The 21,597-nt window shown below is 39.9% G+C and overlaps 3 protein-coding genes across 3 annotated transcripts in view; 2 read left to right on the top strand and 1 right to left on the bottom strand.

Moving 5' to 3' along the window:
* Window positions 1-485: 485 nt before the first annotated feature.
* On the top strand, window positions 486-2,537 carry LOC139450573 (26S proteasome non-ATPase regulatory subunit 10-like). The gene has a single exon (XM_071232333.1). The coding sequence runs from the start codon at window positions 711-713 to the stop codon at window positions 1,809-1,811; it is 1,101 nt and encodes a 366-aa protein (XP_071088434.1). The 5' UTR covers window positions 486-710; the 3' UTR covers window positions 1,812-2,537.
* Window positions 2,538-6,069: 3,532 nt separating this feature from the next.
* Window positions 6,070-7,463, top strand: LOC139450584 (ankyrin repeat and protein kinase domain-containing protein 1-like). Its single transcript, XM_071232343.1, has one exon. It carries the CDS (start codon window positions 6,220-6,222, stop codon window positions 7,120-7,122), a length of 903 nt encoding a protein of 300 aa, XP_071088444.1. The 5' UTR covers window positions 6,070-6,219; the 3' UTR covers window positions 7,123-7,463.
* Window positions 7,464-10,979: 3,516 nt separating this feature from the next.
* Window positions 10,980-21,597, bottom strand: part of LOC139454385 (endonuclease/exonuclease/phosphatase family domain-containing protein 1-like) — a 29,945-nt gene continuing 19,327 nt past the window's right edge. Inside the window, exons 5-8 of the mRNA XM_071236051.1 lie at window positions 20,369-20,507; window positions 19,311-19,364; window positions 18,688-18,828; window positions 10,980-16,774 (exon numbers count right to left, since the gene is read on the bottom strand). Coding sequence (XP_071092152.1) covers window positions 16,587-16,774; window positions 18,688-18,828; window positions 19,311-19,364; window positions 20,369-20,507 — 522 coding nt within the window. The 3' untranslated portion in view covers window positions 10,980-16,586. The remainder of the gene's footprint in view (window positions 16,775-18,687; window positions 18,829-19,310; window positions 19,365-20,368; window positions 20,508-21,597) is intronic.

A 21,597-nucleotide genomic window follows, 5' to 3' on the forward strand; every position in this document is an offset into this window, starting at 1 on the left:
TTGTTGTTTACCTCAGCAATATTCCACCTATATGATGAAGGCCTGTAAATAATCGAGTCCAGACAATCAATCCATTGATTGACATCGCCTTGTGACCTACCTGACTTAAATAAAGGGACTCAATGCATCATCTTGTGGTCTGTCTTACTCCCTTCCTTACAATTAGAGACGAAGTTTCTGTTTACCAAACAATCAATACGTTTAGAAGGGATATTGTTGCACATTTCTTGGGGTTTGTAGTACTGTGTGCCAGAAGTACACGAAGACATTTTTTCTGCTTAGGTTAATTTTTCGTATTTGTTCTCATAGGCTCTAGATCCCCAAAGTTTTTTATTATTAACCATTTTTTTGTGCAAACATGTAATAATCCAAAAATACAAGTTCAGCTATAGCCCGACGAAAGGTTCGAACGTGTAAAAATCAGTTGGCACGTCGTAAGGGAGGTATCATAGAGAAATTAGAGTTACCTCCCCATGTAGTTTGTTTTGATTCACGTGTTTTGATGGAATGTGACACTTTGTACACAATATGTATCAGTCGGCTACTCTGAACTGATAGCACTGCACTTGCATTGCATTTGAAATGTTTGACCGCCCAGGTTGTGGAAGCAACGACCAAGTTACACAAGAGCAGGGGGCTAAGGGAGATATGAATTTACTCCGTTGCCACATATAATAACTGAAAAAGACGCACAGGTTTAGTTGAAAGAAATGTCGGTTTCCAATGAGTTAATTTCCCTGGCTCAGCTGATCGAAAATGGTGATGAACAAGAAGTCCTACATCATATTCGGACAAATAACATCACGCCAGGACTCACTCGCAATCTGACCGCTGTGATGACGCCAGTTTCAGTAGCGGCAATACATGGCCATGTGAACGTACTAAACACACTCCTCTCCCTTGGGTTTCCTCCACACCCAGACCAACATCCAATTCATTATGCAGCCAGAGAAGGTTATCTGGCTGTACTAACATCTTTGGTTGAAGATCACAACACCGAAGTGAATTGTTTAGACAGTGTTGATGAATCACCACTGTTCTTAGCTTCACGCAGAGGTCATTTTGATATTGTCAAATTTCTTGTAGAAAGAGGAGCAGACGTCAACTTCGGAGGTCGAATACCACCGCTTGTCATTGCTGTTGCTCACTATCATCCTCATATCTGTGACTACTTTATTAAGCAAGGAGCTGATGTGAACAAGGAGGACCGATATGGACGCTCACCTCTCCGCGCTGCTGCTCGCAAAGGCTATGTGGACATCGCCTGCACCCTTGTGAAAGCAGGGGCATGTGTAAACGCACAGTGTGGGAATGGACAGTCGCCATTTATGGCAGGAAGCCAGTTCGGTCATTTGTCAGTGATGAAATTTCTTGTGGCCCATGATGCAGATGTTAATGTGATTGATAACAAGGGAGACACACCCCTACATCTGGCAGTTCGGGAGGGTCATTATGAAATTGTACGTTACCTCCTTGTTGATCTGTGCGTTGTAGAGACAGTTAACTTGGATTGTGAATCACCTTTCTCCATAGCACTTGACAATATGGATTATGACATTATGCTTCTGTTTCACCAGGCTGGTAGATGGCCATTGAATGTGTTGTGTGATTTTCCATGTGGTACAACAGAAGAACTGCTGATGCCTATTTTAGACGTTGTAACACAGCCATATTTGCTTCAAGAATTAGCCTGTTTCAAACTTCGAAATACGCTACGACCAAAGTTGACATCTTCAGTGAATCACCTGCAATTACCACGGGCAGTTAAGGAGTTCATCTTGCTCCGTCACATTCCATCTTCAAGACCATGAAGGGATTAGGATATAACATACTTTCGCTGTGCAGATTTGTGTCTCTTATGCTTGTTAGGCTAAAAAAGTTCTCAGGCACCTCCTGCATCATTTTAAATTGTATTTCCATTCAGATGTTTCCAGCCAAATTTGTCCTGATTCTCCCGTTCTCTATCCGAATCTGATCCGATTTGTATCTTCCACATGGTAAACAATGACCAGTCTGTCCTGAAAGCGTCCTGATGCCATCCGACAGAGATCAGACAGTGACTGGAAAGTGAACACATTCTGCAAGATCTGGACGCAATATGGACTCGATTGACAATAAAAGGCAATGAAAAATTCATGCCCATTCATCACAACAGCATCCCGATCCACAGGACACTGCCAGACAACACAGGACATTGTTACGATTTTGATCCTATACAGCAGAATCTCTCAAGACAGTCACAATTGTAATCCGACTCAACAAAATCGTCTGAGTTTCCCGAACGCTACTAGTCAGTGAGGACTACCATCATTGGATTTTCACTAGTCCTCAGCACAAGTTAGTAGTCTCAGGCTATTGGACTGGCATAAATGTCTAAGGCTGTTGACTTAAACTGGAAATGGACAAGACACTGAGGCATTATCCCTCATTCACCTGTTAAACCATCCCGAGGCAAGGGAGTTAACTGACTCTAAAAGTCCAGTTTACACCCTTGCCGAGGTAGGATTGAATTTCTGGGCTCGATCGTAGCGCCACCTACAAGCTATGTCCCTTGTATGTCCCTCCTACTGATCAATCAGATTCCACTTCTCAAATTACTTGCGTTGGCTTCAAACAAAAAGGCGGTGCCTAGTCAAGATGATCTGATTGAAGTTCAACATACATATTGTAATAAAACAGGTCTCATTTCGTGAATTGCATCAAATCACGTGAGCACCTTGATTAAAAACCTGAAAAGATTTGGAAAATATTTGTCTATGCACAGTTGACGGTACAGATGCTTTGCAAATCCTACAGTCGATCGACATCTGCATGTTAAAATCTGTGTTGTTTACGAACCGGATGTCATTTTCGTTACACGATTTTGAATGCATAGACTCGTTAGTCCAGCCAAAACATAACTCAATAATTGCAGCCTAGATTGGCAAGGGTGGAAACTGGACTTTTACAGTCAGTTGACTTCCTTGCCTCGGGAAGATGGTTCAAGCAGGACCATAGCTACAAACTAGTGAAATATGGTTAACACTAATTCTCTGAAATTTCTAAGGCTCATCCAAAAATTGTAATTAGTGCATATGTGAAACTAAAACTGACTTTGGGACATTATCTTTTGAAAAGTGTCAAATGCTTGACTGATGTGACCAAAGGATTTGCATAATAAAAAGAATAAGTTCTTTTACAATGTGGGTTTGCAACATGTGGAGTGAACTGAGTGAAACTAGCACAAAGTATCCATTGATAGAGCCTATTGTGTGTGGATATGTTGGATGTGTAGGACCTGATCATGTGGATGGAAGCTGGTTAATAAGTTGTCCAACTTGAACTGAACTGTAGAGTGCTGTAAAGGCAATAATGAGAGACCTCAGACATATATCCTCTTTGACAACATGGACAAGGAGTGTATTGGTAGTCTGGGTACTGTTTCACAAAGTGAACGTAGTTCCATGACTGTCATATCTCTATATTTTAGCATAGACTTATGACAGTCGTAGCACGACTATCCCTTTCTGAAAGTGGCACCTGGTGGTAGTGAGTGAGTGAGTGAGTATGGTTTTATGCCGCTTTTAGCAATATTCCAGCAATATCACGGCGGGGTACACCAGAAATGGGCTTCACACATTGTACCCATGTCGGGAATCGAACCCAGGTCTTTGGCGTGACGAGCGAACGCTTTAACCACTTGGCTACCCGTAATGGGGATCAATGACATGCATCAACCAAGTTTTTATGAACCTGCAAGCACGGGTATAGTCCTGACAAACTATGAAAATCAGAGCAGTTTCTGCCAGCGCTCATGGACAGCAGCATGTGACGAGCATTGTCTTATCACTTGTCTGTCATGTATATGTTTAAACATTTTATTTAAAGGTTTAAAAGTGGAGGGAATTAACCCATATCTTGATGTCTGAAAAAAGTTGAGCACATAACAGGCATTGAAGCAGTACATACCTTTGAAATTAAGTTAATTGAGCTTTTCTGCAAATAAGCTTAAATATAATTAAAATAAGTACCATGTGAATGACCCTCCAAGACAGGGGGGCACGGGTGGTCGCCCCGATTATGTTTCTAGGTTTGTCAGCACCATACCCATGCTCGTGGGTTTCACCAAGTGGTAAATGTCTGAGACCTGCAACACTTCAGGCTTTCCTCCCACATTAAGCTGACACACCGCGATATAACTGGAATACTGTTAAAAGCGGCGTTAAACCAAACTCACTCACTCACTCCTCCAAGACATGTCAAATATTGTTTTTAAGACAATTTCTCAGAAATGATCATCATGATCATAGATGATTTGACCGACTTGATTTCAAATACTGTTACATCATCACACATTACATAAACTGGTGTGTGAACATTATCACAACATCATCAACATCATCATGAATATGGGTGTGTGAAATCCTTTGTAAATATCTACTTTAACAAATGTTGTATTTGGGATAACACTTTCTTTGTAAAGTACAGATTTTCGTACTTTTTGGGGTTGAGTCCCATCCAGGAATCGAACCCACGCTCCTAGATTGAGGCACCTAATAGCCAGCACACAATGTCAGCGATCTAACTCACTCCTCCACCGAGGCTTTCACAAAATGAAAGTCCGACAACTGGTAGTCTAGATCTCATACTTTGTGTACCCCTCTGACAAGTGTATATTGGCACGGCTCCCATGGCTGAAAGCTATGAACACACAATGCCATTTAGAAATTGGTCAAATGTAACAAATGTTATATTTGGGATAACACTTTCTTTGTAAAGTACAGATTCTCGTACTTTTTGGGGTGCCATATAGCCGTGCCAATTTACACTTGTCAGAGGGGGTACACAAAGTACAAGATCTAGACTACCAGGAACATAAACAATGAATTAAAAACAATTTTTTGGTAGATAAAATAATATCTTGACTGGTAATAGGCTGGAACGAAATGATTACAAACATTTCAAAATTGTTTTAGGGTGCCAATTTCACAGTAAAATTTCATAATATCACAATGAAAATAAGTTCCTGCACACCTGATTATATAAAGCAATTGTTACGTAAACTGGACAAACACCTATTTCTGGATTGTATGTGAAAAGTATTCTTCTTCCTAATGTTCCTGGCACATTTAATCCCAAAGGGCAGACTTCAACATTTTGTATGAGTTTACTGTGGTACTTATAAGACTTATTTATTCGCGTACAATACGCACTCGTGTGTTATATGCACCCTTCATTACTTGCAATTCAATTCTAGAAAAATATATCTGTCGTACATAAACATTTCAGGCTGTCATCATAAACTACGAAATTTATCTTTCAATTCTTTTTTTTTTCACCAAAATAATATTCTCATAAGAGTCCCCTATTTCTAATTTTGAGAGTTCCCTGGGCACTTATTACGTTGAGTAGGGTAAACTGTTTCTACCTTTGACATAACAATGACCTTATTGTAATCTACATGGAGCACACTACTGTATGATTATATACGAAATGCATAGCTCAGGATAAACGTGAAGTATTTATGTATCACTTGTGTAATAATGAAGCATTATGCTACCGATTTTAATGATTATTTGTAAAGAAAATATATATATAAAGCTAAATAAATTTTAATGCTAATTTGTAAAACAAATATATATATCAAGCTAAATAAATAAATATATGGGGTCGAACTTCGAAACTGCAGGCTGGATTGAACATTAAGTCAAAATGTGAACTGAGACCTTAAATTAGAGTTACCTCCCTTACATATGTTACTAACTGCGAGCTGTGTGAACAGTGTGTGTGTGTGTCTGAACCAAACAACATCAAGGAGGTGACAAACACACATTACAGAAGATTGGTTTCTCAAATGTCTGTGACAGAATCCGTACCACTGTTTCATATATTTTATCCAGTAGACCAAGTTAAACATACGATGACAACGGGACACGACACCATGGATAGTTGCAAAGTTGCCCATCCTCTATCCTGGCTATCACTCTCAACTGTCTGTCAACTGAAGCTGATTTGAATTGTGTATGGATTTATGAGAGAGATTCATAAAAAATGAGTGACTTACATGCCCTGAATGCAATAATTGAGAAAGGCAAGGTAGATGATATTTTGCATCATATTAGGACAAAGTGTGTAAATCCAGATTGCTATCAAAATCAACCCCCGTCGTCAGTGCCTGTCTCTGTGGCTGCCATTGCAGGACATGTTAATGTTTTAAATACTCTCCTTTCCTTAGGGTTCATGCCCCACCCAGACCGACGGCCGATTCATTATGCAGCCATTGAGGGTCACCTAACAGTTGTACAATCATTAGTAGAAGATCACAATGAGGACATCATGTGTGTTGACAGTAAAGGCCACACTCCATTGTACCTAGCTACACTTAATGACTGGTTCGATGTTGTCAAATATCTTCTTGAGGCAGGAGCAGACGTGAATAATGGTGGCCGGATGCCACCACTTATTTTAGCTGTTGTGCACTACAAGCCTGAACTTTGTAAATTTTTCTTGAGTTATGGTGCAGACGTCAACTTGAGGGATAATTTTGGACGTTCACCGCTTGGGACGGCTGCACGGACAGGAAGTGTAAACATAGCATGTGAGCTGATACAGGCAGGGGCTGACGTTAATCTCTCAAGTCGAGGAGGAACACCGTTTCTATCTGCAAGCCGTTTTGGTAAGGTGTCAATGATGAGACTCCTGTCCTCTCAAGGTGCTGATGTTGAAGCGTGTGATCAAGACGGAGACACTGCCTTACATCTGGCTGTGGGGGAAGGGTATTATAGAGTTGTCAGATATTTAACTGTTGAACTGTGCGTCACTCTAAATGCTGTCAATAATAATGGAGAGACTGCTTTCTTCATTGCGCTGAAAAAGACGGACATTGCTGTTATGCAGCTGCTTATAAATGTTGGGTACTGGCCAGTGACTGAGATACATAGGTTAGAAATAAACAGTGCATCTGAGGAATTCAAACTTCTGTCAGACATTGTGTCTGCACCTTATTCACTTCAAGAATTAGCCTGTTTTAAACTTCGAAGAACAATGGGATCAAGAGTAACGACTTCAGTGAATCTTCTTCCAGTACCCGAGCCTGTCAAGGAATTCATATTGCTCCGCCACTTACCATTTACTAGACCTTGAAGGGGTATTTATATACAGATTGGACAAATGCATTGGTCCACAATTAAAGCCCGCAAATTTTCATCTGTACCATAAGTTTTTTTAACAGATGTTTTCATACTCTTGGATAATATTAATAGATAGTGCCAAGGCCCTATTGCGCACCTAGTACATGCAAAACGAGCTGATGAGCAAGGTGAGCTTATGCCATATACCTTGGTATCCGTCGTCTGTACGTCAACAATTTTTTCAAACGACTTATTCTGGACCACTAATTGGAAATTAACAAAATTTGACTGGAAGCATCAGTAGGTGGTGGGGATTAAAAATTCTGCAAACGGTAGCACTGACCCCAAGGGGACTGAGGGCCAGAGTCAAGTAGGGGTAATTTGGCTATATTGCTTTAAACGACCTCTTTCTGGAACTAACAGATAGATACCAACCATATTTGGTTGGAAGCGTTCTCTGGTGGTTAGGATTCAAAATGTTTCAAATGGTGGGGCTGACAAAACCAAGGGATTGAGGGGCGGGGCCAAATAGGGATAATTTGGCCTTATTGGTTTATTGCTGTCTGGCTCTCCCAAAGGTGTTAGAACCTTGACCATAACATGCAAACCGATATTATCCCCAACCTATAATAAACAGATACATTGTATACATTTGTTTGTTATGAAGAGAATAATACATTTATGCCATTAGGATTTGCCCTGGGAGGCAGCCTTGCCTCTGGAAACCTAGATCCTGGATCATAACATGGAAACAGTTCAGATCTTTATGTTACATTTGTATCTAGAGAAGTAAACGTTCATGCTGTCAGATTTGCCATCCACACCTTTTAAATGCTGACAGTGTCAAAATTACGAAATATTTGCAGTATTATATACATGTACAATGCAAATGCATATTTTGTCATGAATCCATAAATATTCAGGTGAGCGATACAGGCACTATGGGCCTCTTGTTATGTGTAGCCACCAAGTAAGGAGAGAGTGGCTGTGAATTGGATGTATAAAATGGTCTGTATGTGAGAGGAATGTATGTTATTAATACAATATCCCTTAAGCTTAGGACATAATGTCCTGTATCAGCTTGATCTTCGTGATATTCTGAGCAAAGCTTCTTTCACATTTTAAGAAAGACTTAAAGTAAACGCCATTATCATGATTATCAAATCTGAAACCCACAGAGCCTTGCACTTTCTGAGATCATGCTAAACGATTAATTGAAGAATATTTTGTCCTCAAAGCCTAGTTTCTACCCTTGCCATTTCAAACCTATGTTTCTTGGATTGATCATGACACCACCCAGTGTAGAGGGGGAGTTGTGTCCCAAGTGTTGAAAACCTGATATCCAATCAGATTCTTATTTCGAATATAACCGCCATCATGTAGCTGGAATACTGCTGAGTCATAAGAGGCAACTAACGTGATTGGGTGGTCAAGCTCGCTGACTTGGTTGATGCATGTCATTGTATCCCAATTGCATGGATCGATGCTCATGATATCAATCACTGGATTGTCTGGTCCAGACTCGATTATTTACAGACCGCCGTCGTATAGCTGGAATATTGCCGAGTGTGGTGTTAAACAACAAACAGACAGACATGAAACTAATGGAGGCCTCATGGCTCCTGAGCAGCGATTCCTGAAGATTTTTGCCATGTACTCACCTGTTTAACCCATACAGTCGCTTCAGCATGTTTAGTGGAACATTCAACAGAATGAAGATTATGAAAGAACTAAAATTGACTTCTATTTATGATCTGGTTCAGTGAAATTCTTTATCGGCATTTAGAAGTTGGATGTAAACAGGACAATGATTATTCTAAAGGAGAACTTCTTTGTTACACATTCATGTTTGAGGGCTACTTCTTGCCCCTTCAGACCCGTGAAGATCCGGGGTAGAATAGGTCTTCAGCAACCCATACTTGCCGTAATAAATCACACATTTGTAGATTATAACACATACTGCTTAATGTTTGTCAACAATACCGTGATATTTCATACCTTTGAGATATTTAACACTATTTACATTTTCAGGGAACCTTGTTTACTCAATTACTTGATTTTATATTTTAGAAACTTGAGCTGCCTGAAGGAGGATTTACCTAATACTTTGTTACTTAATGCAGCAGCCAACATGAGTTGAGCTACATCAAGGCAGTCTGTATAAAATTGAATCTGATGACCCAATGAATGACATTATGAGTAGACCCGTGAAGATCCGGGGAAGAATAGGTCTTAAGCAACCCATGCTTGCCGTAAAAGACGACTATGCTTGTCATAAGAGTTGATTAATGGGATTGGGTGGTCAGGCTCGCTGACTTGGTTGATGCATGTCATCGTATCCCAATTGCGTGGATCGATGCTCATGATATCAATCACTGGATTTTCTGGTCCAGACTCGATTATTTGACCGCCGTCATATAGCTGGAATATTGTTGAGTATGGCGTAAAACAACAAACAAACCAAACCAAACATCAGATGAATGAATACATTGAGTGAAATTGTTTATAGAGATTGTATAATACTGACTTTTTCAGTGGTTCACCAATGTTCTGTGACCATTAATACTTCTGTGGTACTGCTCCATGTGGGCATAAACATGAGTTTCTGGATGTTTGTTTTTTGTTATTGTTTAACGCTATACTCAGCAATATTCCAGCTATATGACGGCGGTCTGTAATAATAGAGTCTGGACCAGACAATCCAGTGACGACATCATGTGCATCGATCCACGCATTTGGGATACAATGGCATGCATCAACAAAGTCAGCGAGCATGACCACTCGATCCCGTTAGTCGCCACTTACGTCAAGCATAGTCGCCTTTTACTGAAAGCATGGGTTACTGAAGACCTATTCTACTCCGGATCTTCACGGGTCACCTTTTACTGAAAGCATGGGTTACTGAAGACCTATTCTACAACGGATCTTCACGGGTGTATACGTATACGTATTGTATATATGACAGCCAATGACCGAACATTATTACAGTTGAAATTGTAACACCCAATAAAGGCAAATGACAACAAATAGAAAGTTGTTTTCGATGTATTTATTCACTGAAAATTGCACCATCAGGAACTTCCTTTCCTTGCATGTTTTACAGTGAAACAAACCATATTGTGAAACATAACACAACCTTCATGCAAACAGTGACACCAGTTCTAACCATAAGGCTCATTGTTAGTTATGTCTGGCAATGAAACCTACATTAACTTGCTGCTATTTGTAGGTCGATCCTATGCAGTCTCCGTGGTTAAAGGCAGTGTTCAAAAGAGCTGCCTGCCTGTCTGTTTCATGATATCTTGGCTTAACTACGATCAGTTTTATGTCTTATCTTGTATGTTTAGGAAAATACTTAAAAAACCCTGAAAACCTCAATCAGATCATTTGATCACAACTCCCAAGAAGTGATGGCATCTGCATTGCAGCAGTATGAACAAAAGCAACTGGGTAGTCGGAGGACAGACTAAGTTATATAATGTACTCATAGCTTGTTTTCCAAACTTGACCTGTCAACATGATAAACGATAGTGGGACGGTTTACATTCTCTTTCTCAATAGTCTAGGCACATGATGGCTGGGGACTCCTAGATACGGCTTCTCCCATATGTGGGAATTAAACTATGAATCTTCTGCATGACAAACAAACATGTCAGCCATTGGGCTCAGATCTTTTCAATCTGATATTGAGAATAAACCCAGGGATTTATGCAGGATTTTAAACAACTGCCCTTGGCTGCCAGACTGGGAAAATGTAAAGAGTTTGTTTAAGATTGGGTCAAGGTCTTATATTCTTTATTCAAAAGTATTTCAATGTTGCATTCAGTGAAATTATGTAAATTTTAGTCTTTAAGTCTCTTCTCTCCAGTGAAAAACAAGTCACTTGTACAAGCCATCACATTAGTTAAACCATATGAACATGAATTGGAAAATGTTTAATTCCAACTTGGGACATTTTACTGACATTTTCCTCAGATTTGGGGCTGAATATCGGTCTCTAGCCCCTGAAACTAGTCCTGTACCATATCTAATAACTCAGGTATTCTTCAAAAGCAGCATTTCCCTTTTATGTTCACTGTCACTAGAAATATGTATAAATTTGTTCTCCCATATCAGGTCTTGCATATTATCACAACATTTTCCTGTCAAATGTGACAACACAAAAGCTTTGTTTGCAGACATCTGAAATATACGTTTTCTATACAGCATCACTTCTATTACCACCTCCTTAAATTAAACAAACACAGCCTTCAGGATCCCTCATATAAATCAATATCTACATAAAGGAGTGAAAAAATATTGCTATGTGTTTACAAAATTCATATGAATAGTCTGTACATATTTACACTTAAATAGAATAGCTTCTGTTTGTAAAATGACTATCTACATTGAGCAAAAGGTAAACAGCAAATAAATATTCAAGCAATAAAAGGTATGACAGTGGAGAAGAGGCTTGACCTGTTAGTGATGTATTTTCTTTGAACCCCCCGAACCAACCAAAACAAAAACATCCTCTATTATCCAGTGTATCATCTCACCAAGACTCTCACCACCTTAGCTTTGTTTGGAGTTTTGTTCGGATGACACAATGCTAAAAATAGACATCCAATCAAATTACACTGTTCTTTCATGGTTGAACAAGGAGCGATATCACCAGACTTGCCTCGGCTGTTACATCACCCCAGTAAGTTTCGTTGCATAGGGTGTTTCCGCTCATTCTTTATACTCGGAAGAAAAATCATAAAAAATAATTATTTGTGAGTCTTGTGATTTGATATAATATCTTGGAAGGGACCATGATTTTGAATGTCAATCTATGGCAAACTAGGTTCAGAAGAGACATTTTATGTGGTTCGATTTCAAGCTCATCATCTTCCCGAGACAAGAGCGTCCACTAGCTTCTTTATTAAAGTCTTATTTCCACCCTTGCCGCATCAAGCCCACTTTCCTGTGCTAAATATGATTGGACTATCGCAAATATCGATAGTACGATCAGAGAACATGTCACAAAATCAACATCCACAACTGGTACACCTTCGTATGAAAGTGATTAACTGCTGCCTGTCTCTGATGACACCAAAATGTCTTTTTCATCTTTTAAACCCCCAATGTTTGCCTATGTTTTTGTGTCAGGGATGAATTCACAAATGTTTTCGTTGTATGAGGCTGTAGACTATGGTAGTTGCCATTTTTGTGAAGCTATACGAGATAAGAACATCAATCTGATTGGATACCATGTGGATACCACAACTCGTGAACTACGCAAAGTGGCGCAGGGTCGAGCCAAGAAAAGTGGTCTTGATGTGGCAAGGGTAGAAACTAGGCTTTGATATACCCGGTAGGCTAGTGGACATGCTTGCCTCGAGAAGATAAAGCTTATGAGCGAGAGAAATTCTGTGCTAAGTTAGTGCTAAGAGATGGAGCTGGTGACAGCACTTCCAGAACAAAGGTATGGTGCCGATTGGGTCCTGTGTATTTTTCAATACAAGACATAACACATTGGATGATTGAGGATACAACAATTATGTCAGTTACCTTTATTCTCATGGTCATGTATCTGACCTCGTCTATATGTATTGTTCCAGGTCAAACATATCCATAGAGAGCTTAAAATAACAAACAAAAGTCAAGTTTATATCTTTCACTGAGAAATCTTGAATAATTATTACAATGAAAATAAGCCGATTTAAAAGCATCATACACCCACCATGTTTCTCCCTTTCCAGAGGGTGGTCTCACAGTAATACAACCAGTTGAACTAGTTGTGTGCATTTCCTCAGTGAAAATGACACTAGGTAGATTAGGCCATACATTTTATTTTCTCTTGCTGGGTTTACTGATGCACAGACCTTCAAAATCGAAAATTCAGAAAAAATATAATAAAATCAGAATGACAGGTTTTTTTTATACTGCTAATGGTAAGAATCACTTTGACAATAAAATAAAAATAATTCCAGTGATAAATCACCATTTATTTAATTTATTTTTTTATCACCTTACCTTATTAATCCAAATCAAACTTTAAGATGATTATTTTTTATTTCTTTTCGCCAAATATTAAAAATCAAAATCTGGAAACCAATAGAAAAAGATGACCTGTCCTTAGTATTCATTATGATGTTTTGTGGATGTGATATGACAGCAGTGGGATTAAAACATGTCATGAAAATGAAAACATTGTATAATTTAGTCCACATTTAACATGTTTTATCAAAGCGTAGGACCCCCCTGGACCTTATTCCACAAAGGGATCGTAGCAGTACGATGATCGTAAGTCAAAGCATGGGAGTTACGATCAACTTACAACTGAGATCGTTTTGTGGAACAGGGCCCTGGATAGGGGAAACACTGCTTCTAATCCACATCCCATACAATCAAAGACTGATGTCTCCCTCCCTGTCAACTCCTACCATGCCTACTGTAAGGTTGGTTTGGTTGGTTGGTTTGTTGTTTAACGCCGAACTCAGCAATATTCCAGCTATATGACAGCGGTCTGTAAATAATCAAGTCTGGACCAGACAATCCAGTGATTAATGTCATGAGCATCGATCCACGCAATTGGGATCGATGACATGCATCAACCAAGTCAGCGAGCCAGACCACCCGATCCTGTTAGTCGCCTTTAACGACAAGCATAGTCACCTTTTACGGCAAGCATGGGTTGCTAAGGTAGTGATAGCAGCAAGACTCAATCAAACAGTCAGTTGTGTTTTATGCTATGCAGTATTTCAGTTATATGGCGGCATGTCGGATGAATGTGAGTGGGATTCTCAAAGTGATGCAGGTCATGTTAAACCCATGAACATGGACATGGTGAAATCATGAGACCCTAATCTGGGATTTTAACCCAAAACAGCAGATCGTGTCATGGCTAAGGGACACAACTCTGCACAGCCAGTTGCTGTGCCTCAGACCACTAGGCTATTTGTATCCAACAACATCTCAAAGTAGCAGGAAAGGACTCTCCAATTAAACACATTGATACCTAACTGTTTTGTGCATGTGCTGTGCAACAATGTAACAGACACATTTGGCAGCTGCTTTTATGTTTAAATGTCACCTTCTTTATATGGTGTCATAATGAACAGGTTCTCACTATGAAAACTCTGAATACCATTGACATTGACTGATACATATTTCATAGACCAATACACCAACACCTCAACACTGCTGTCCATTCTCAATGCCATTAATACAAACTGAAATAAAAAAAATATATTAATTTGTTTTTGAGAAAATTTTCCCAAATTAACTTATAGCACTTCATACTTTGGCTTTTATTACATGAATATTTTCATATATGACATATTTTTGTAAACTTGTTTCAAAACAAATGCAAGACTGTCCATGGAAGACCCCAAGATCATATTAATAAAATATATTTATAATCTCAGAACAAATACCCTGCACAAGAAACTGATAAATGAATAAATAATCATCTAAGAAAAATACAATGACTTGATAAACAAAATCTTGTCAATCTTGACAACAACAATCAATCCAGCACCTGGAGAAGGGGTCCTTAGGGAACCAAACATAACCTTGACCTTGACCGGTATCAACAAAGATGAAAGGTTTACTTTCAGTCTTGCAAAGTGGTAACTTGACATGAGGGAATTACACTCCATCCAAGAAGGCCAAACTTTCTTAAAACTGGGTTTATGAATCCGCCGACTCCCAAAATTGAAATGTGAAAAAAATTGAAACGCAGGTAAACAGTTACAAGAATAACCTCAGGGAGAGAATTTATTGATGTCAGCTTCTTTATTGTGACAAACATGTTTCGGAGTAAGCATATACTCCCAAACGCTGTGTTCCTCATAATAAAGAAGTTGACATCCATAAATTCTCTTCCTTATGTGTATCATTTCTAAATGCTTATCAAAGACTTAAGAATAATCTATTACCGTATTCGACGTAATAAGCGCCCAGGGCGCTCTCAAAATAGTGGGCTCTCATTAGAATATTATATTAGTGAGAAAAAAACCCAGTTGAAATATCGTAAATTTTGTGGTTTATGCTAACAGCCTAAAATGTTTGCATACGCCAGATATATTCTTCCAGAACTTAATTGCCCATAATTAAGGGTGCATAACACACGAGTGCGTATTATACACGAATAAATAAGTCTTGTGTACATTGATCTATCGAAAGGGGTGCTAATTAGGATTGTTGACTAGCATTGTTGACTAGATTGTTTGCATACGCCTTATATATTCTTCCAGAACTTAATTGCCCATAATTAAGGATGCATAACACACGAGTGCGTATTATACACGAATAAATAAGTCTGTGTACATTGATCTATCGAAAGGGGTGCTAATTAGGATTGTTCACTAGCCAATATAATAGCAAATATGGCCGTGGGCGCTTATAAGAGCGAGGCGCTTATTACGTCGAATACGGTATTGCATTTAACAGCCAATCCAGCCTTGCTGTTTGTAACTGTTTCTTTCCCTATTCCTCCCATTTCCCCCTTTATCTACATAACATTTTGAGGAAATAAAAAGTATACATTTGAAATTGGAAGCTTTTTATTAATAAATTTTTCGACCTACTGACCTGAATGTTTTGGCCAACAATCTGTTAAAAAAAATAGGAAAAAAGGCAAAAGTCTGGTTTGGTAACTTGAATCAGGAAGTTCAACATATTTTGTGGTGTGAAGGTGATCAAGAAAATCTGCTGTGATTATCTCTTGAAAACACATTACAAATCTTCAGTGATAGTTTCATTCACTCATCTCGGCTTTTGAAGGGTAGGAGGGAAGAGGGTCTCAATCATTAACAGAAATATTTTTGCACTGTCTAATTATTAGACACACAGAAAAATATACACTGTCTGTAGCAATGTTAGAAATATATAATGACCAAAATGAACAGCTTTTTGCTGCCAGTTTCTCAATTTGAAAAATACTACAATCTGAGTAAAAAACAATGATGGTGATGAGAGCTACTGGAAGCATGTAACATGTCTCACAACAGTTGGCTGAATAAAAGGCAATCTTACAATTTTTGTCTCCCATAAAAAAGGGTCATAATAATCCTTGGCTCTATTGTTAGATGAACAAGGGGTCTCAAGGAGTCATAACTTGAAGCAGTTGCCTCCTGAATATCATCAGAACCCCAAGTGTCAGTCTCACTGGATCTTGGGTGCACACATCTTCATCCCTGAGGACCGTGAGTGAATTCGAGGCTGGCTAGGTTGTCTCAGAAATCTTCAAATATATTCAGTCTGAGTATTGCCAAATCATTTATTACATAAATCAAAACGGGCAAATATCTTCATCATGACATTAAATTACCGGTATCCTTGACCAATCAATTGTTCAGGGAGACAACTCTGTAATGCAATTTGCAGGTCTCAAACATGAGTTGTCTCCCCTGACAGCATGTTCTCCCAAGCTGTCTGTTCTCATTCCATAATACTTCACAATAGCTGGCGCCGACAGCTTTTTTCACATCATACTATTTTCTGGTGTCAGGAGTCGCCTCCCCCTACAGTGAAAAAAACACCATCCGTTCCAACATTTATGTTTCCATTGTCCAAATCTTTGTTGCTGCAGATTTCTGTGAACACTGGGCAGTGGTCACTCACAACACCACCCCATGACCAGCCATCTGGTATCCATGGGTTGGACAGGCCATCACGAACAACACTGGAACGACCTGGGGAAAGATGGAAAAAGGAGAATTCAGATTTCTGTCCTCAAACATAAAAAACTGCACTAGAACTTTTCAAAAATAAATAGTAGTAGTCTATAGTTTGTTTGTTGTTAAACACCACACTCAGCAATATTCCAGCTATATGTTGGCGGTCTGTAAATAATCAAGCCAATGCAGTGAGTGACATCATGAGCATCGATCCACGCAATTGGGATCGATTACATGCATCAACCAAGTCAGCGAGCCCGACCATCTGATCCCATAAGTCGCCTTTTATGGCAAGCATGGGGGCACACATGGCTACCTGTGGGGTATGCTGGCGTGCATGCGTTCGTGTGGTTTTACACCGCTTTCAGCAATATAAGTGTGTGTGTGTGTGTGTGTGTGTGTGTATGTGTGTGTGTGTGTGAGACAATTTTCCACTTATATTCCCATAAATAATCGAGTCTGGAGACAATCCAATTATTGATATAATGAGAAACAATCCGGGTCATCAGCCATGTCATCGAGAATCATCATGATCAGGGCAGATATCAGATCTTATCCTACATCCTGGTACTGCTAAGGAACACAACTCTGCACAACCTCAGCCATCAGATTGCGGTATTTGTGTCCTTCAACAAGGGCTGGGGTGGGATACTCAGGTACTTGGGTACTGAGTAGGATCCGGGTACCCACGGGACAACCCAGACATGTGGTTATTCACGTGATATATTGTTTAATGACAAAAATTATCTGGAACTCTATGGTTACACTTCAAGTCACTAATATTCACATTTCTTTCATGTGTTTGAGTAAAGATTAAGCTTCAGTCAACTTCAGTGTATGCATGACCAGATCGTTCTATACGTGTATTTAAAAACATTTTGTCAACACTACAGTCAAACTATTCCCAAACGAATATTTTGTACCTATCTAATGAGACCTACAGGGGGTACTCGGGAAGGGTAGGATACCCGGTAATAGGATAGGGGGGTGGGTACCCGGTAATAGGATAAGGGGGTGGGTACCCGGGTTGTAAATTTGGACTCATCCCAGTCCTACCTTCCACATCCTGTTTTTGTTACAGGATACACAAAGAGTTATTTCCCTTGAACTGCTATGAGAGGCTGTGGTAAGGCAACATTGTGGCATTCAGAGAGAGCCTATATTTTTAAGTTGACACAGAAGGAAAGAGGCTTGACAAGCCTGACAAATCTATGTTCAGTGTTACCAGTAAATAAGAAGAAACACTGGTCACTTTCATCTCAGTACCTATCACTCTCCATGTGGGCTCTTCAAGCTGAGGACCGCCTCTGTGGTCTAGTGGTAGAGCGTCCGCCCGGAGAGCGATGGTCTGGGGTTTGATCCCCGACCGCGTCATACCAAAAGACATTAAAAGATGGTACTTGTTGTTACCCTGTCTGGCGCTAGGCATTAAGGGGCTAAAACAAGGACTGGTCGGCTCGGAGTCAGTATACTGTGTCTGAGTGGGGTATTCATGTTAAACTGCGGCATGGTATCTCAGTGAGCTAGTACTATAAACCGGCATCAGTCCGGACTAGTACAATCAGCCACACACACACACACACACGTACATGCACGTTGCTATATAAGTGCAATAATCTTGGACGCGACGTTAAACCCGAATTCACCTCATCACCTCTTCAAGCTGAGCTCACCCTGATGGGTCGGGACCCGTGAAGATTCCGGGGTAGAATAGGTCTTCAGCAACCCATGCTTGCCTTAAAAGGTGACTATGCTTGTCGTAAAAGGCAACCAACGGGATCGGGTGGTCAGGCTCGCTGACTTGGTTGATGCATGTCATCGATCCCAATTGCGTGGATCGATGCTCATGATATTAATCACTGGATTGTCTGGTCCAATCAACCTGATGGGTCGGTTTCATGAGGCAGAATAACCCCCATTCCAGTTACCTGTATACACTTCTTTGGTGTGTCTGTTGATCCAAATGTTGTCGTAACAGCGGGATCCGTCCGGGTTACGGTTGCTGATGTTGGTGGCGGTGGTGGCAGGAATGCAGGGGGTGTAGCCATTTGAGGTCAGCAGTTTGTAGTCTTAAAACAAAAACAGAGTTAAATCAAAATTTGGCTATGCTTGTATTAAGAGGCGATTAACGGGATCGGGTGGTCAGGCTCGCTGACTTGGTTGATGCATGTCATCGTATCCCAATTGCGTGGATCGATGCTCATGATATCAATCACTGGATTGTCTGGTCCAGACTTGATTATTTACAGACAGCTGTCATATATCTGGAATATTGCTGAGTGCGGCGTTAAAAAACAAACCAACCAACCAAACCAACCATCTACAGCTAAAGTTCACCCCACTTAATGATGATAATGACAATAATGATAACGACAATAATAACAATAATAATAATAACGAATACATTTCTATTGTGCCTGTAGGTATGCTCATAACCCTACATTATTACCCCTGTCAATGGATCAGTGTGCTCTCAATTGTCATTCTCAGCTCCCTGGGGAGTATAAATGTGTGACCTACAACCATGCACTCTGTACACAGATGTTCTTACCTTCAGAATCTGGGGACAGGTTGAAATCTCCTACGATGATGATGTCATTTTCTCCTGCAATAGAAATCAACCATTCATTCAACTGACCAGCTTACAGGAATACACATCACAGGTAAAAATAAGTGCTTAAACCCAACCAATTTATATCCTGTTTTAAAGGTGAGTATACACTATATATTTCATATCTACAAATAAACATAAAAATGCTCTACAAATATCCTCTTATTTGATTTCTAATTTCATCTTCTTTATTTTGTTTATAACTTTAATTTCACAACTGTTGTCCAGGAAAATAACTTTGAATCAGCCCCACATAATTTCCTATTTTTATATCTTGCTTCCTGCTATTGCATATTGACCAATGAAATCTGAAATTATTTTGGTCTGGCCTAAATAAAGGGAGGCATTATACTGAATGAAGCAGCACTAAAATCCCTGAAACATCACTTTCATCCGGTTGATATCATCTACCAATGGTATAAAACCTTATCCCCTGGACCAATCACAAGAGGGGGTAAAAGTTCATATTTGTTCAATGTATATATACTACACAAAAGAAGTTAAAGAATACTTGATTCTTACATAGTACATAATCTCTCTGAAGCCCTACTGTATAATCTGCTATTGTTTACACTACCCATCTCATCTCAAATGCAGGTACATACAGGTGCACACATGCTTTGTTTGTTGTTTAAAGCCGCACTCTGCAATATTCCAGCAATATAACGGCAGTCTGTAAATAATCGAGTCTGGACCAGACAATCCAGTGATTGATATCATGAGCATCGATCCACGCAATTGGGATCGATGACATTCATCAACCAAGTCAGCGAGCCTGACCACCCGATCCCGTTAGTCGCCTCTTACGACAAGCATAGTCGCCTTTTACGGCAAACATGGGGGCACACATGGCTAACTGTGGGGTATGGGATAAGACTTCCCGCGCTATATGTATTTCATTTGCTAAAAACAAAATGATAACTTTCCCCATACACCAATATACTCTATTCATGTGACAGGTGTGTCCGAATCCTGTTCCCTGGTGAGAGAGGTCTTACCTGGAACCTGCTGCTCTATGGCAGAAATGAGGGCCGGGATTTGGCGGACTTCCTGTTTTGTCTTGTCCAGCGCTTCATCCTGCAGTCCTGCTGCCTTCAGATGGACGCTGACCACCACACAGTCAAACTTCTTGTTTATCTGAGATCAGACATTTATACGGTTACTGACATAAATACAGTTCAATTACATTTTTCCTTAATACTTGTCATTATCTTCTATTCCAATATTCCACCCGAGTGTGTTTTGTCCATTGTTTCAGTCAATTGTCATTCTTTGTAACTACCTGGTACGTGCACATGCCAACGTTGGCCAATTGGATTTTGATGAGGGAAGACAACCTTGGTCCAGTGGTTTGCATTATTGGTTGGTTGGTTGGTTGGTTGGTTGGTTGGTTTGTTGGTTGGTTTGTTGTTTAACGCCGCACTCAGCAATATTCCAGCTATATGATGGCAGTCTGTTAATAATCGAGTCTGGACCAGACAATCCAGTGATTAATATCATGAGCATTGATCCATGCAATTGGGATTGATGACATGCATCAACCAAGTCAGCGAGCCTGACCACCCGATCCCGTTAGTCGCCTTTTACGACAAGCATAGTCACCTTTTACGGTAAGCATGGGTTGCTGAAGACCTATTCTACCCTTGAATCTTCACGGGTTGGTTTGCATTATGGTGTAAAGTGCATCATCATAGCGCACATGCTGTTAGTCGGTTAGCACCCCCTCTGCGCGTGAGATGGATTCATCTCTCTCAGCCAACACCTTTAGCGTTGAAATCTATATCACCCTTGAGTGGGTCACTAATGTAGATTCATGATTCCAGTATTGTGAAGTTGTGAAGTTATCAACATAATCACCCAGGCATGCCCAAAGCTAGAAGCTGAAAGGGGTCCCGAATGGTATCACAATTAGCATGGGAGTGATTGTGTCTACTCCTTCCTACAGAGTTGTTTCCAAACACATGTTTTCACTGCTGTTAGTCATAGTAAAGTGGATGCCTTTAAGCTAACTCTGATAATGATCGCATTGTCAAAGAATTAACATTGAATTTAACACAAATACCTAGCAGTAAAACATATAGGATTTCAAACATTTTCTTTAAATTTTACTGCTTAATTAACTTTTCAACAGCATTACGGAACCATCAGGACACCAACCGACCAAAAAACCCTGAAATCAGCAAAAAAGAAAAGACTTGTGACAATTGTTTCCGGGCCGACTCTATTT

Source organism: Haliotis cracherodii, unplaced genomic scaffold (assembly GCF_022045235.1).
Source record: "Haliotis cracherodii isolate W230 unplaced genomic scaffold, xgHalCrac1.p SCAF_10, whole genome shotgun sequence".
Classification (NCBI taxonomy): Eukaryota; Metazoa; Mollusca; class Gastropoda; order Lepetellida; family Haliotidae; genus Haliotis; species Haliotis cracherodii.

Bases quoted from the DNA above. Each gene is read 5' to 3' on its own strand.
- LOC139450573 (XM_071232333.1), top strand. From the start codon at position 711: ATGTCGGTTTCCAATGAGTTAATTTCCCTGGCTCAGCTGATCGAAAAT.
- LOC139450584 (XM_071232343.1), top strand. From the start codon at position 6,220: ATGCCCCACCCAGACCGACGGCCGATTCATTATGCAGCCATTGAGGGT.